The 14831-nt window shown below is 38.7% G+C and overlaps 1 protein-coding gene across 1 annotated transcript in view; it reads right to left on the bottom strand.

The window, feature by feature from the left end:
- LOC135210722 (mitogen-activated protein kinase kinase kinase kinase 3-like) overlaps window positions 1-14831 on the bottom strand; it is a 365691-nt gene that overhangs the window by 87322 nt on the left and 263538 nt on the right. Inside the window, 1 exon segment of the mRNA XM_064243517.1 lies at window positions 13550-13725. Within this exon segment, the coding sequence (XP_064099587.1) occupies window positions 13550-13725 (176 nt within the window).

Below are 14831 nucleotides of genomic sequence, written 5' to 3'. Positions count from 1 at the left end.
TTGTTGCATAATGAAGGCAAATGATTGAATATTACTAGAATATAAGAGTTTTAGCTTACAATTGCGTTTTTCGACCATTTCGATAGAGTCAAAGTTGACTGAAGGTTGAAATTTTGGCACTTATCGTTATAATGAAAATATTGTCAAAACTGATGAAAGCTACAATCATGAGTATTTTTTTGTTGTATTTTGCATGAAATTGCACACATTTTCATATATAATACTCCATGTAACAGATAATTTAAAATGGTGCAAAAATTATGTCAAAGTGACAAAATAATTTTTGAGATGTGTCACTGATACTTTTTAGTGCGATAAGAAAGAAATTCGCGCTTGCACGCCTGCGTAACGATTGTAAACAAAACAACGCCTTGATCCGTGGAACTCCCAGCATCCCCCAAGGCGCGTGATTTAAAACTTTCGCTGGTAGGCCTATAAGTATTTTTCCGCGATTTAAAAAAAAAACTTTTTTGAGTCGACGTATAATACGTCCAATCGGCATACGGGAGACATTTTGACTCGACGTTTAATACGTCCAATCGGCGTAAGAGGGTTAACACAGTTTTCATACACCTACTTTACATATGTTACAGAAGTCCTTCAATTACCCAGATTACATAGAGCCAAGGGCCCATATGATAATGGTTTGTTTGTTTGTTTTTTTGTATGGTGTTTTTACATTGCATGGAACCAGTGGTTATTCAGCAATGGGACCAACGGCTTTACGTGACTTCCGAACCACGTCGAGAGTGAATTTCGATCACCAGAAATTCACATCTCTCACTCCTCAATGGAATGGCCAAGAATCGAACCCGCGACCACCGAGGTGAGAAGCAAACACCAAAACCACCACGCCACTGAGGCACTCATATGATAATGGTGAAATCTGGATAAGGGAAAGTAAACAATCTAGGGGTGTTCAGGTGAAACTAATCAACATTCTTAACCTTTGTTAACACCACAAAACTGTAAACTCTTTACATGCCTGTAAACAACAACCATTACATTTTTAACTTTGAACTTTATGCATAGCATAAAAAATGCAACCCTTCTTTTTCTCTCTCTTGTAAATGACACACAATTCGGTTAGGTAAGTAGCCTATCTGTTTACCCATAGCCTACAGGGTTTTATCACCATTAATGTATTTCTAAACATCGACCTTCCTGTCAGTTGTTACTATATTGTATTACTATATACAAGATACAAAATGTGTGTGAACTATTGGTCTAGGCCAGGTGTTACACTCACAGGAATAATAAAAATATAAAAAATTTTATTTTTGTGCATAAATGTAAAATAGGTATATACAAAGACAAACTAACATAGTACTTCGTTCATTAAGTAAAGATTTTTAGTTTTTACTTTCATTTAATTAACAAGAAGATACGATTATTGAGGAAAAGAGGTTATGGCATCTGGTCTACCAAAAATGCAATTTGCATAAATCAAGATATGTATACAGTAATCCTCGGGTTACGCCGGTCTCGACTTACGATGTTTCGTGGTTACGAACGCGCCCCCATAAAAATATAAAAAATAATATTTTGCGTCGTTCCGTCTTACGCGGTTTAGCGTCGTAAGCAACGTAAACAAACCGCCGAACTAGTTCCGGGCGCACGGCGGAAGAATAACGCTTTGTGGGGGAGAGGACGGCGTCGCTTCGCTACGCTCATTCCTCGCCCATACGCCATTTTGGTTGTTTACACTGCCTCTCTCTCCCTCGTGTTGTATCGTTTTTGTAACTTTTTGCTCTTTGTTATGGCTCCCAAGCGCAAGGCGGACTCTTCTGATGTAGTGCATCGAAGAAAAGAAAGGCCATCACCATGGAAATTAAAGTGGACATTACAAAGCGATCTGAGAAGGGAGAAACGCCAACAAACATTGGCCGCTCGCTTGGCCTTAGCCGTTCGACCGTTGCTACCATATCAAAGATAAAGAGCGCATGGCGTTTGAACATGTGAAAGGATCTGCTCCTATGAAAGCGACAGTGATAACTAAGCAGCGTAGTGGTCTAATAATTGAAATGGAAAGGTTATTGGTGCTTTGGTTGGAAGACCAAAATCAACGGCGTATCCCAGTCAGCCTTATGGTGATTCAGGAGAAGGCGAAAAGATTGTTTGAAGCGTTGAAAAAAGAAAAGGGGGAGGGAAGTATGTTCTGCCTCACCTCAAGAATCACCTGCCTCAGCATCTCCAGTAGTATGTTCTGCCTCACCTCAAGAATCACCTGCCTCAGCATCTCCAGCAACTTCTGGAGGTTCTTTTTTCTCTTCACTAACCTCCCCCAGTCTCTCCAGCACCGCAGCTTCCTCTCCAGTGTGCAAGCCAATCAAATTAATAAAGGTAAGGAATTGTTCTCTCGTTGTTATTGATTAGGTATTTACATTAAATCATGTGGTATTTTTCAATGTTCCGACTTACGCTGAAAATCGTGTTACGACGCATCTTAAGAAAGGATCAACGTCGTAACTCAGAGGACCCCCCTGTATAATTAAGATGAAATCATGATTAGGGGACATAATTTTAAGGGTCAAATGATACACGGTTTCAGACAAAACAGATCCTGCCTATCAAACCTCTTGGAGTTTTTTCATAATGTGCTAGGTATCTACGACAGTAGTAGAGCAATAGATATACTCTATTTAGATTTCCAAAAGGCCTTTGACAAGGTCCCACACAATAAACTGATGACAAAAGTTAGAGCTTTAGGAATTGTAGAGAGAAACAGCAGATTGGGTCGAAGACTGGCTAGAATGGGCAGATGTAACAAGCTGAGTTCCCCTGGGTTCTGTCCTTGGCCCTCTCTTGTTTTTGATTAACATTAATGACAATGATGTAGGCTTAACCAGTCAGGAATAGCCAAATTTTGCAGATGACACCAAACTAGGTGTAAATGCAGCAGACCCAGATGCAGTGGAAATTTTAAGAATGATCAAATGAAAATAGGAGAGTGGTAAAGAAAATGGCAAATGCCTTTTAACGTAGATAAGTGTAAAATGTTACAAATAGGAACAAACAACCCTCATGCCAGCTACATGCTGCTTGGGAGTGACATAAGTAGTGTAGAACAAGAGGAGGACCCTGGAGTCATTATTACCAAGGACTTAAAATCCCCAAAACAGTGCATAAAAGCAGAAAAGAAGGCACAGAAACTAGTAGGATATATAAAGAGGCAGTTCAAATACAGAAACAAGGAAACTGTGCTGCAGCTTTACACATCAATAGTTAAGACCCCGAATGTGCAGTACAGTTTTGGTCACCAACACTAAGAAAAGACATAAATAGATTAGGAGAACAAGCAAGAGCCACAAAGTTAATTCCACCCATCAGGCAAATAGGTTACTGAAGATGACTAGAGAGCCTGAACACATATGGCTTAAAAACACAATGATTGCGAGGACAACTAATAGAAACATTCAAAATACTGAAAGGCATAACAAAAGTAGACAGTAACCTATTTACATTAAATGAAAACCAGACAAGGAAAATGTGGATGGAAACTAGAGAACTGAAGAGATACAACACATCCCACTGTGAAAAACTTCATTACATACCAGATATGTGTAAGAATTACATTATATATAAACCAGTGACCTGGGGTCCATGGCATTAGGTGAGGGTTCTACGTGACCAAAGCACACCTTAGATTACGCTATGCGTTGTCTGCAGTAGCCTGATCTAGCTCAAAGCTTTGTCAACATTTTTATGTTATGATAACTTTGCACAACAACTTCCATGGGAAGAGGTTGACCTGTTAACCTACGCCGGAAACTTGTAACTTCCGAGCCGGCGAACTACGTATGTGTTTTTATATGAATTGCTTAGATAGCTAATGTTCCGCTATCGACGCGATGCTTTAGAATGGCAGTTTCACGCCAACAGTCAAACATATCGGTCTGTCCGACCGAGCTGCATCTCCTAGTATGGAGTTACAGAATAAAGTTGTTAACTTGTTCAACTAGCCTGTTGAATCATCTCCTCTACAAGAAAGAACCTCTCTACTAAGATATCCAAGGGAGATGAGAGGAACCAAACATTACTTACGGATAACAGCCGTAAGGCAAAAAACAAAAAGTCTATCGCCAAGCGATAAGACAGTTATAAAATGGTGGCAGCTAATAAACGAAGAACATAATTAACAAGACCCATATCAGCCGACCGAAGGTCTACAAGAACTAACTTCCACCTTCACATCAAACGAAACAGAGGAAACGGGATCTTCAATCAACGCAACAGTTTATGAAGACGCAACGATGTCCTCATCGAGAGGAATACAAGCATTTAACACTGACGTTTGAGCAACTGTTATCACTTATCTTCGAGTATCTACCACCGGACGAGGGCGGCATCGAACATCAACGGAAAGAAGAAAACAAACACAGGGAACATCACCCTTTGTTCACGAGCAAGGACGCAGAGTGACAGCTATACGCAGTAGTGCAAGGACGGAGGCTGTGACGTCATCCATCTTGGACTCTACCGCGCATCGTGCACCGAAGAGAAGGAAGCCGTGACTCATCACGACTTCCGACGCGAGACGTGGACAGGAACTGTGACGTCATACCCATGTCAACAATCCTTCGCAATATAATCTGGAGCTAAGTACCATTTTTATCTATTCAGGTCTTTTCCTCAGTGAAGTGTTGTTCATCAAGAGTCGATCGTCCAGTATTCTGGGGGGTTGTGAGTTGTTCGCCATATTAATCTTCCTTCATTACAGAACTTATCTTCAACTACGAGGGTTCTCGCCCGCAGATTAATTTTTTTTCTTTTCATAGTTGTCATTAACCATTTTCTTGCAGGAATTCTCCGTATATATTTATCTTATTATCTGTATTTTTGTATCTTTTGGGGGATTTTCAATATTATTATAACACACTTATACAGTACATTGCTTATGCGTTTTACGTAGTGGTCGAGTGTACTCTTATAGATATTTTGATAGGATTGCAAGGAATAGAAGTGGTAAGAAAAAAGTGAAAGCCGAAATGGCAACCACTCCGGCTGGCAACCCAACGTGGTGACTCTCGTTAGCGCGAGGTCAGCGATCGTCCCTTTTTCAAGGTCGGGTCAATGGTTCCTGCCTCAAAATGTTGAGGCATGGAATCTCATCTGTAGACGCTCCATTTAAATGCAAAAAGCATCACAGACCCAGCAGTACAATTACAGGAGGCCAAGAGCTTCGTAGACTTCGCTAAAGGCGACGCAACCCAGTGCGTATCTAAGGGGGGTTTCTTTCCAAGAAGCGCTTACATGGGACGAGTTCAAAATAAGATTACGTGCCGTGTATGGGGGTGAAGAGGCTTTAGATGTAGTATTGGCTTTGAGAAATATCCTTAACCAAGCCTCCATGACTCAGCTCAATGTTGTCGAGTCGGGCGGCGCTAATTGCCGACCGGCTAAATGAATATCAGGATAGTTTATGTAACTCCGGGTGGGTTGCGGGTGCTAACATCAAAGTGAAAGATTTTATCCGTTTGATCTACCTTACGTCTATCACTGTAATGTTGCCTGAAGCGTTAGTACGGTGTTTTGATAAAAAATTGCAGCCCGGCAGTACGGAATTAGATGTGTATAAACAAATCAAAAAACACATGTCTAAATGTACCGACCTAGATCCTTCGCTCATTCAAGTTTTTGCAAAAAATGAGAACAAACCACAACAAGTAAATGTGGTACATAATAATAATCAAGTTGCAGGGATGGTTTGTTATAACTGTAAACGACCAGGTCACATGATTTCAGACTGTCGGACGCGTTTTTGTTCAATACACAATAGTTCAACTCATTCATATAACCGTTGCTACTCGAGGGAATCAACAGACAAACGCTACAAACACGCAACCAGTTGCTAGTGCAAATGAAAAAGAAGGGTCCTCAGTACTATAAGAAGAAACAACCAAACGGAAATTCTGCACAACAGCAGAAACAAACAAATCGTGCTTTCAGGTACCTCTGTTCCTGGGCCGTCTAGCCAGAACTCGCAAGGGCAAGCGAATTTTCAGGGTGTGATAAACAAAACAAATACCACGTAGTTCACTCCAAGGGGGGTGGGGACGAGGGCTATGTTGGGTCATCAATATCAACATCTTTTGTATCAAATAATCAGTTTAACTCATTTATCAGATCATTGTGAGACAATTGATTTTCCTATGAAACACACGGCGCCGAATCAAAAAAATCTGTGCAGGTTCCCGTAGATTTGCAACAAATTCATGCAATTATTAGTCAAAACGAGTTGCGACCAACCTTACATGCAGTAAATTTGGACCATAAGTCATTCACTTTGTTCTTTGATTCTGGTAGTCCACGTAATATAATGGATTTAAGGACTCATCATTTACTCTTTTCAAATTTCCCTATAGAAAAGTCCGGAATAAGGCTCTCAGGCATTGGGAATAATGAATTAAATGTTGTGGGCGTAACTCATGTACAGTACAAGGTCGGTAAGCGCACGTTTGCTGATACCTTTGTCGTTGTACAAAACATTAATATGTTATCCCGCAGTAATTATCGGATACCCGTCTCTGGCCACTCAGAAAATATTATCTTAGCACCTGCAAAACACGGCGTGTATATCAAAGGGAAATTCTATAGGTCTTCTAATACCCTAAAATCAGTTTTAGATAATAAAGAGACAGACAGAGTTGTCACTTACATTACGGAACCAATCACCTGTTCTACATGAACCAAGAAATAATAACAGGCAACCCAACAGAACTCTCGCTCACCCACGTAATATCAGCTTGCACGCAAACTCTCGAGCCTAACGTAACTTCAAATATATTAGCGCGTGTAAAAAGAACCTTGCCAGGATCTGAAACATTAATCCTTTCCGAAACTCTGAAAACACACGGATTATCCGTCACACAAGCCGTTTATACAGTCGGCTCACAACAGCAATGTAATATCGAAGTCTGTAATCATTTGAATACCACTTTAGTAATCCACAAAAATCAACATATCTTGGATGCCGAATTTATAAACATCGCATTCTTACCGTAGCACTGAGATAAATCACGCTCAATCAGTCGCGGATGAAACCCTTTTGCAATCTATAAAGAACAAAATCAATAAAGATATTCAGAAGAAGAAATTCAGCAGAAATTTTTTTGAATCTTTTAACTAAATATCATGATGTTTTTTCCACTACGGATGGAAACCTTAGGAAAAACGGATGTCATAGAACATCAAATCAGGCTCAAGGACAAACAGAAAGTAATCTATGTACCTTCGTACAGACTTCCTATGAAATTTCAGAATGAGATAACAGAGGAAGTAGGTAAAATGTTGAAGGAAGGAGTCATTAGGAAATCAAACAGCCCTTATAAATTTTCCGTTAATAGTAGTACCGAAAAAAAGATCGAACTTGGCGGATATGCGTAGATTTTCGTCGTTTAAACGAAGAAACAATCCCTGACAGATTCCCAGTACCATGTACCGATGATATCCTATCTTTACTAGGCCAGAATAAATATTTCACAAGCCTAGACTTACTAAAAGGATTTCATCAGATTCCGATGGAACAAGAAAGTATCCCATACACTGCTTCAGCACAGCCAGGGGACATTATGAATTTTTCTGCGTATGCCTTTTGGTTTACGTTGTGCTCCTATAACTTTACTCGTTATGATAAACGTCGTGTTTGGAGACTTGTTGGGAGATATCCTACATGCCTACATGGATGACTTAGTAATCTTTTCCAACACATTAGAAGAGCATTTACGTAAATTGGAGTTAGTGTTACAAAGGTTAAGGCAGCATAATTTAAGGGTAAAGATAAGTAAGTGTGAATTTTTTAAACAGAACTAGTCTATCTAGGTTTCACGGTTTCTAGTGAAGGTCTTAAAGTCGTCCACGATAAGGTGTCGGCTATCCGTAACTTTCCGATACCTATTAACGTCAAGGGAATACAGCAATTTTTGGGGTGCAGCGGTTACTATCGCCGCTTCATCCGCAACTACTCAATCATAGCCGCTCCCCTAACCGATCTTATAAAAAAGTGCGTAGATTTCGTATGGTCTGAAATTCATCAACAGGCGTTCGATAAATTGAAAGATGAACTGTGTAGTTCTCCTATCTTGAAATTTCCTGACTTCAATAAGGAATTTTTTCATAGCAACAGACGCCTCAGCACCTAGGAGTAGGTGGGGTATTGCTTCAACAATATGATAGACAGTTTTTCCCTATAGCTTTTTATTCACGTAAACTGAGACCTTCCGAAAGTAAATATGCAGTAATAGACAAGGAAGGGAAAGCTCGCTATTGTTAATTCACTCGTGCACTTTAAATTCATAATCTACGGTTATCCCGTCAAGGTTCTCACTGATCATAAGCCCCTAACCGACTTCTTTAAAGGCTTTAGTCACAGCCCCAAGCGAACTCGGTGGCACCATGATCATTCAGGACTTTGGCGCGAGGATCGGGTATTACCTGGAAGCAAATATCCATTGCTGACGCATTATCACGCAACCCCTCTTCATCTTGTACCGAGCCATTAGCTGAATTAATAGATATCTCAACCTCCATGCCCGTTGTTAGAACTATATCCGAACAGAAGATCTGGGCCTGGAGTGCTGAACTATTACAGACGGAACAAAGAAAAGATCCGCAAATAGAGAAAAAAAATCATCATTGCGTTAAACGGAAAAAATCCGAAGGAAAAAAGAATACCTAAAGTATAAGCAGCAGAATTATATCCTACAGGAAAATATCCTGTGTAGATCTGTGACGAGGAAAACCCGCACACACCGCAGTTTTGAATAACAACCAGGTGGTGGTGCCTATCTCACTCATACCCACTGTCTTAAAGTGGTTGCATGAAAATCCCTGCACGACATCCGGGTTATACCTTGATGTCACAGAAAGCCAAATCCTTATTTTATTGGCATACGATGCTTAGAGATATAAAAAAAAGCACATAGCAAATGTCGCACTTGTCAAGAATACAAAGGGCACACGAAGACACCTGTCAGCCTAGGGGCTTACCCCGTGCCAAATCAACCCTTTGAAAGAGTACATTTAGATTTATTAACAGGATTCTACGAGTCAGACAGAGGAAATAAGCACCTCCTAGTAATTATAGACGCTTTGACTCGATATACAGAACTTATAGCGCTTAAAACAAAAACCGCGGTTGAGTGCGCTAGGAAGTTTTACGAGTGCTACATTTGTAAACATGGAATTCCACACATCATTATCTCAGACTCGGGCGGGGAGTTCAATAATCATTTCCTTAACTCCTTGTGCGAATTCCGTAGTAAAGAAAATCAATACCATGATCTATCACCCAGAGTCTAATGGGCTAGTGGAAGGGCAAATCGTAAGGTTTTGTTTAAACATTTTAAGGGTCACCTTAGGGGGGGCAGATCCCAATGGGACATTGCCATACCTGCGGTACTAAGCACACTTAATCACTCGTATCACGTGTCTATTAAAATGACACCGCACGAGGCACTGTACGGTATCCCGGCGGCCCGAACGCCTTTCCACATCTTAAAGCCTACAACTAATTTATCAAATCCTCTAAAGGATGTTATGGATGCAAGCATAAGTCGATATATAATTCGTAAGAATTTAGAAGAAGCACAGATAATAATGAAAAAAAATCATGATAAAAGTAGCTAAGCCAACTAGAACATATGCCGTGTGGGCGATCAGGTATACATACAAGATACGTGCGTAAAGGTTTAAATTATAAACTGACACCTAAGTTTGAAGGCCCGTTTAACATTTTAGAAAATTTAACGGCCAATAGAGTTAGGGTTCAAAATGTATCCAAACCCACTGATGTGAGAATAGTCCCATTGGCACATATCAGAATCTAAAGAGAGGTAGTGGAGTGAGGGAAAAAAATGGTTGTATTTATGAAACTTGTATAATAATTTATATATATATATCTATTAATCATATTGTATGTAAACCTATTCTTTTACCGCGAGTAGTTATTACATCTGTTTTACTCATTGCAGGTTTTCAAAAATGAATCTGTTATTGTTGGGAGTGATATTGTGTATTCAGACATCTTTGTTGTATGGAAAGAGTGCTAGGACTAAAGACATAGAATTTAATCATGGCTCGATTATCGAGAGAATCGATGATGTATTCATCGTGTCAAGTAATATTGTTATCGAGGTAGATATGCATGCTATTTTCCTACCTGAAGATGACGTCCTTAACTTAAAGAAGATGACCTGATGAGTTTGGTGGATTTCCCTTAAGGAAATGCATGAACGTAATTTTCATGCTAACTCAGAGATTTCACTAGCTCAAACGCTAAGCGTCGCAGAAATGTTGTCTTATGACATACAAAATAAAAACCGCCGAGGCAGAAGAACTCGCTCGTGACCTGCTGAGTGGTCTGTGCTGCACAATACTCTTGAACGCCGCAACCGCGTTATTTCTAGCTGGACTAAACATCTTAGGATCAGTTGCGAATCTAGGCTTAGGAATCTCAAATCGCCTCAAGATAAATAATCAAAATAAAAGAATTGTTTTGTGCAACACAAAACGGAACTGGCCTTATCAGAACTTCGCAGCCAGTTATCTTCGATCATCAAATAACTGAATATCGTTAATGAACATTCAAACTAATATCGATCAGGTCATGGAAGTTCAACATTTGCTGGCTACTTTAGCTTACTATAGTTCGAAAATAGATCATATCCGTGTGAAAATATCACATTTTATTGAAAAGTCAAAAGATTACGTAGAAGCAAATACGTTAGCAACAAAGGGTGTGTATCTCCTCACCTCATGCCTATAAAAGATCTGACGTTAACTTTAGAAAACGGACGGGAGAAGCTAGGTTATATTCCTTTATTGGATGCCTAAAGTAGAATTCTATTATAGCCTAATATCAGTCAGCGTAGAAAATTATAGAATTATGATCACGATTCCTTTTGATTCTTCCGATGCTTGGCAATCATACAAAATAGCACCGTTTCCTACTTTTATGACGAATAACTCAAATCCAGTAATATCCAATTTAACAGGGCATGTACTGATTTCTTCTGATAAGAAATCATTTACAGTCATTAAAGACTTAGATAAACTCACTCACTGTTCAGAACCGCCATGAATACTAAAATTTGTACAGCTGACTCTTTTGAATTCTATCCTATATCAACGGTTCATGTGAGTTAGACATAGTGCTAAACGGCTCTCTCTCTCATACAAGCGAAGGTTGTCTGGGGAAACTTTATCCCTTTTACGGTAATAAATTCAATTACAGGATGAATAATGGGTCCTGGATCCGTTATGATAAGGCCGGATTTCGACGTCGTGTGTCCGGACACATCCACCGCCATGCCCTATCTTCGTAGCAGCCGATGGTTGTACGGGGAAATCTACAAATTATACCGTCAGAGGGGTCAACACGATAATACGTGAGAAGGCGTATTTCGCGCGAACTACACGTGGGCTACAACAATCATCCCATCACTACCTCTCCCATACAACGCGCGAGTAGCTCATCGTTCTGACGCAACTGGCTTGAGATTACCCACGCGTCATCGACTTATGCAGGTGGAGAACATCTTCGCTACTACATTCTGCTAGCCGTGTTCAGGCGTGACGGCCATATTGGTTATCGCCGTCAACATCTTTGCTTGGCGTAGGCTGAGGCGTAAAACAGAGGATCTCCAAGGGAACGTACTGGCCCGTCTGGATGACGTACCCGTTAAACTCAAGTCGTTTGCGTTTAGGGCCGCCTGAACCTGGCCACTTCAGTTCGTGCCTAGGGAATTGTCTGGAATTGTGTTGTGTGTGAAAAGCGGTCCGTATGCTGGCAAAAACTGTAGGACAAGAAAGACTCACGCCTTTGCATTTGAACAGTTAAAGTAATCTCCAGGGCACCTAATAAATCATTATAGCCCAATACTTATATCATTAATATATTCCTAAAGGTATTTTTATTTTTCGGGCACCTTAATAAATATCAGCCCTATATATTGAATTTTTCTGCAGAATTACATTGTTATACTATTATACAATTATATTTATCTATTATAAAGGTGACAAGTACTCTTTAACAATTATCCATGATCATGCTATAATCATTATTTATTTTGTAACCATTATTCTTAATCAGGTTACCTGTTATCATATTAATCATGTATACATGTTTTGATTTTTACCTTTTTATTATTTTTGGGTACATAATCATTATTATTACCAAACATGGATCTATATTTTGTTTTCCATGCATTTATCTTTGTTTATGAATATGTCAACAAGGGTATGTAACAGAATCTTTTTATGATTTAATCACTTAGTATGTTACGAGCACGCTCCTATGAACAATGTTTAAAGTAATTTTTTTTTTTTTGTTATTCAAGGCTTGAATAGGTAGCAGACCGAGCCTAATGTAAGAATTACATTATATATAAACCAGTGACCTGGGGTCATGGCATTAGGAGGTTTCTAACGTGACCAAAGCACACCTTAGATTACGCTATGCGTTGTCTGCAGTAGCCTGATCTAGCTCAAAGCTTTGTCAACATTTTTATGTTATGATAACTTTGCACAACAACTTCCATGGGAAGAGGTTGACCTGTTAACCTACGCCGGAAACTTGTAACTTCCGAGCCGGCGAACTACGTATGTGTTTTTATATGAATTGCTGAGATAGCTAATGTTCCGCTATCGACGCGATGCTTTAGAATGGCAGTTTCACGCCAACAGTCAAACATATCGGTCGTACCGACCGAGCTGCATCTCCTAGTATGGAGTTACAGAATAAAGTTGTTAACATTGTTCAACTAGCCTGTTTGAATCATCTCCTCTAGACAAGAAAAGAACCTCTCTACTAAGATATCCAAGGGAGATGAGAGGAACCAAACATTACTTACGGATAACAGCCGTAAGGAAAAAACAAAAAGTCTATCGCCAAGCGATAAGACATTAGATATGTGAAACGTGGAATAAATTGCCACCAGAAGTTGTAAACAGCAACAGTGTGGAAGAGTTTAAAAGAAAGCTAGACAGTACAACCTGCTCCTACAGATAAGTGAGCACACGATGTCTCCTCGGATGGACTACCAACAAGTCCTTTGAGACATCCTAATCCTTGTAACTCTCTCTCTCTCTCTCTCTCTCTCTCTCTCTCTCTCTCGTCTCTCTCTCTCTCTCTCTCTCTCTCTCTCCTTCTACCTTCATTTATTGTTTGCTTTGTTACATTACAGTAGTCTACATATACATCCTTTAATAAAATGTGGAAAAAAAAATCAAGCTTATTAATCACAAAACAAGCTCTAGCAAGTTCAACAACACCAGTAATGGTGATAAAATCATAGTAGGATGTGGGTAAACACAGGTAGCCTACCTACTTACTGAATTGTGTGCATATACATATGTACCCGATGAACAAATTTTTTTTTACTTTAGTAAATGATTGAGGATGAAACTTGACCTGCAGATATTAAATTACTTAACACTTACCAATTAGTAAATAATAAAAGGAAAAGTTAAGTATGGTACTTTCAATAGCAATTTCTAAAGAAACCCCATTTCAGTATTCTCAGTTTAACAAAACTTGCCATTTACCTACCATCTCGTCTTCTATTATGCTGACTATCACTTTGAGCACGAGCACGAGAAGTTCCTGGCGTTAAAGTTAAGGTTGCAGTTTGATCCGTGAGTTCCTCTCCATCTTCTTGGTGAGCATCTGCACTAGAATGCCTTCGAGCATGTCCTCTTTCCCGACATGGCGAAGACTGACTGTACCTACACAGGGTTAAAAAGATGCTACTGCTATTACTGGGTATCAAGTTATACACCACAACTGAGATCAAAAGAAACAATATAAAGTTTTTACAGGCACTTAACTATGGACTTGACTGACCTTGTTTCACTAATAATTACTTTTTTCCATATGGTCAATACTTTTAAAAACTTGTAGAAAATCTGTAAGAATATAATAATTATCAATATAAAAACAATAATTACCACTGAAGAATTTGCATCCTGTAATTACTCCTGTCGTTACAAGTTTTCCAAATTAAGAGAACGACAAGCAAAAGTAATTTGCAACATTAACAGTAAAGTAAAAGCTTCACAAAATAAATTCTACTGAGATATATCAGTTGGTATTAATAACAGCATGGAAACATATTAAGCAACTAAAACAGCAAAAACATGCTAAATTGAGAACCACAACCATAACATATAGAAAAACAAACATCCCATGCATAATAATTATACAATACTGTAACAGTCCAGTCACAGAAAATGTTTTAATATTGAAGCTTTCTAGTTAAATATAAACTAAATCATGCATTATTCCTTTAGATTAATAGCATCTATGCAATAGCATAGCAAGAAATGTACCCAAGGTATAAAATCAGCAAGATGACAGTTTTCAAAATTAAATATTTTAATGATAAATATTTGTCTTTTTTAATACAGTTTAATTTGCACAGAAACCTCATCAGCAATAGTTCAATACTGTAGTATAATATCTCAAGCAAAATTTCAAAATGCATAAGAAAAATTCAAAAGATGTTAAAAACATACATTATATAAATATATATATATAATATATACACAGTAGTACCTCGGTTCACGAACTTAATTTGTTCGAAAACGCTGTTCGTCGACTTGAAACATTCGTAATCTGAATCAACTTTTCCCCCATTTTAAAATAAACACAAATAATTTGTTTAAACCTCCGAAACATTTTATTTTCTTTACATTTTTTATGGTTTTCTAGCATAAAGTAAACTTTATTTCATTGCATCCAATAACATTGTATGTATTTTCATATTAGTACTATTGTATTATAAAATACAACCAGCAATCAATGTTTTGGTTTCGAAATCAGCTGAGGGCAA

The sequence above is a fragment of the Macrobrachium nipponense genome, chromosome 4 (genome assembly GCF_015104395.2).
Source record: "Macrobrachium nipponense isolate FS-2020 chromosome 4, ASM1510439v2, whole genome shotgun sequence".
NCBI classification, from domain to species: Eukaryota; Metazoa; Arthropoda; class Malacostraca; order Decapoda; family Palaemonidae; genus Macrobrachium; species Macrobrachium nipponense.
Note: the sequence above shows the minus strand (reverse complement) of the source record. Positions and strands in the feature narration are given on the sequence as shown.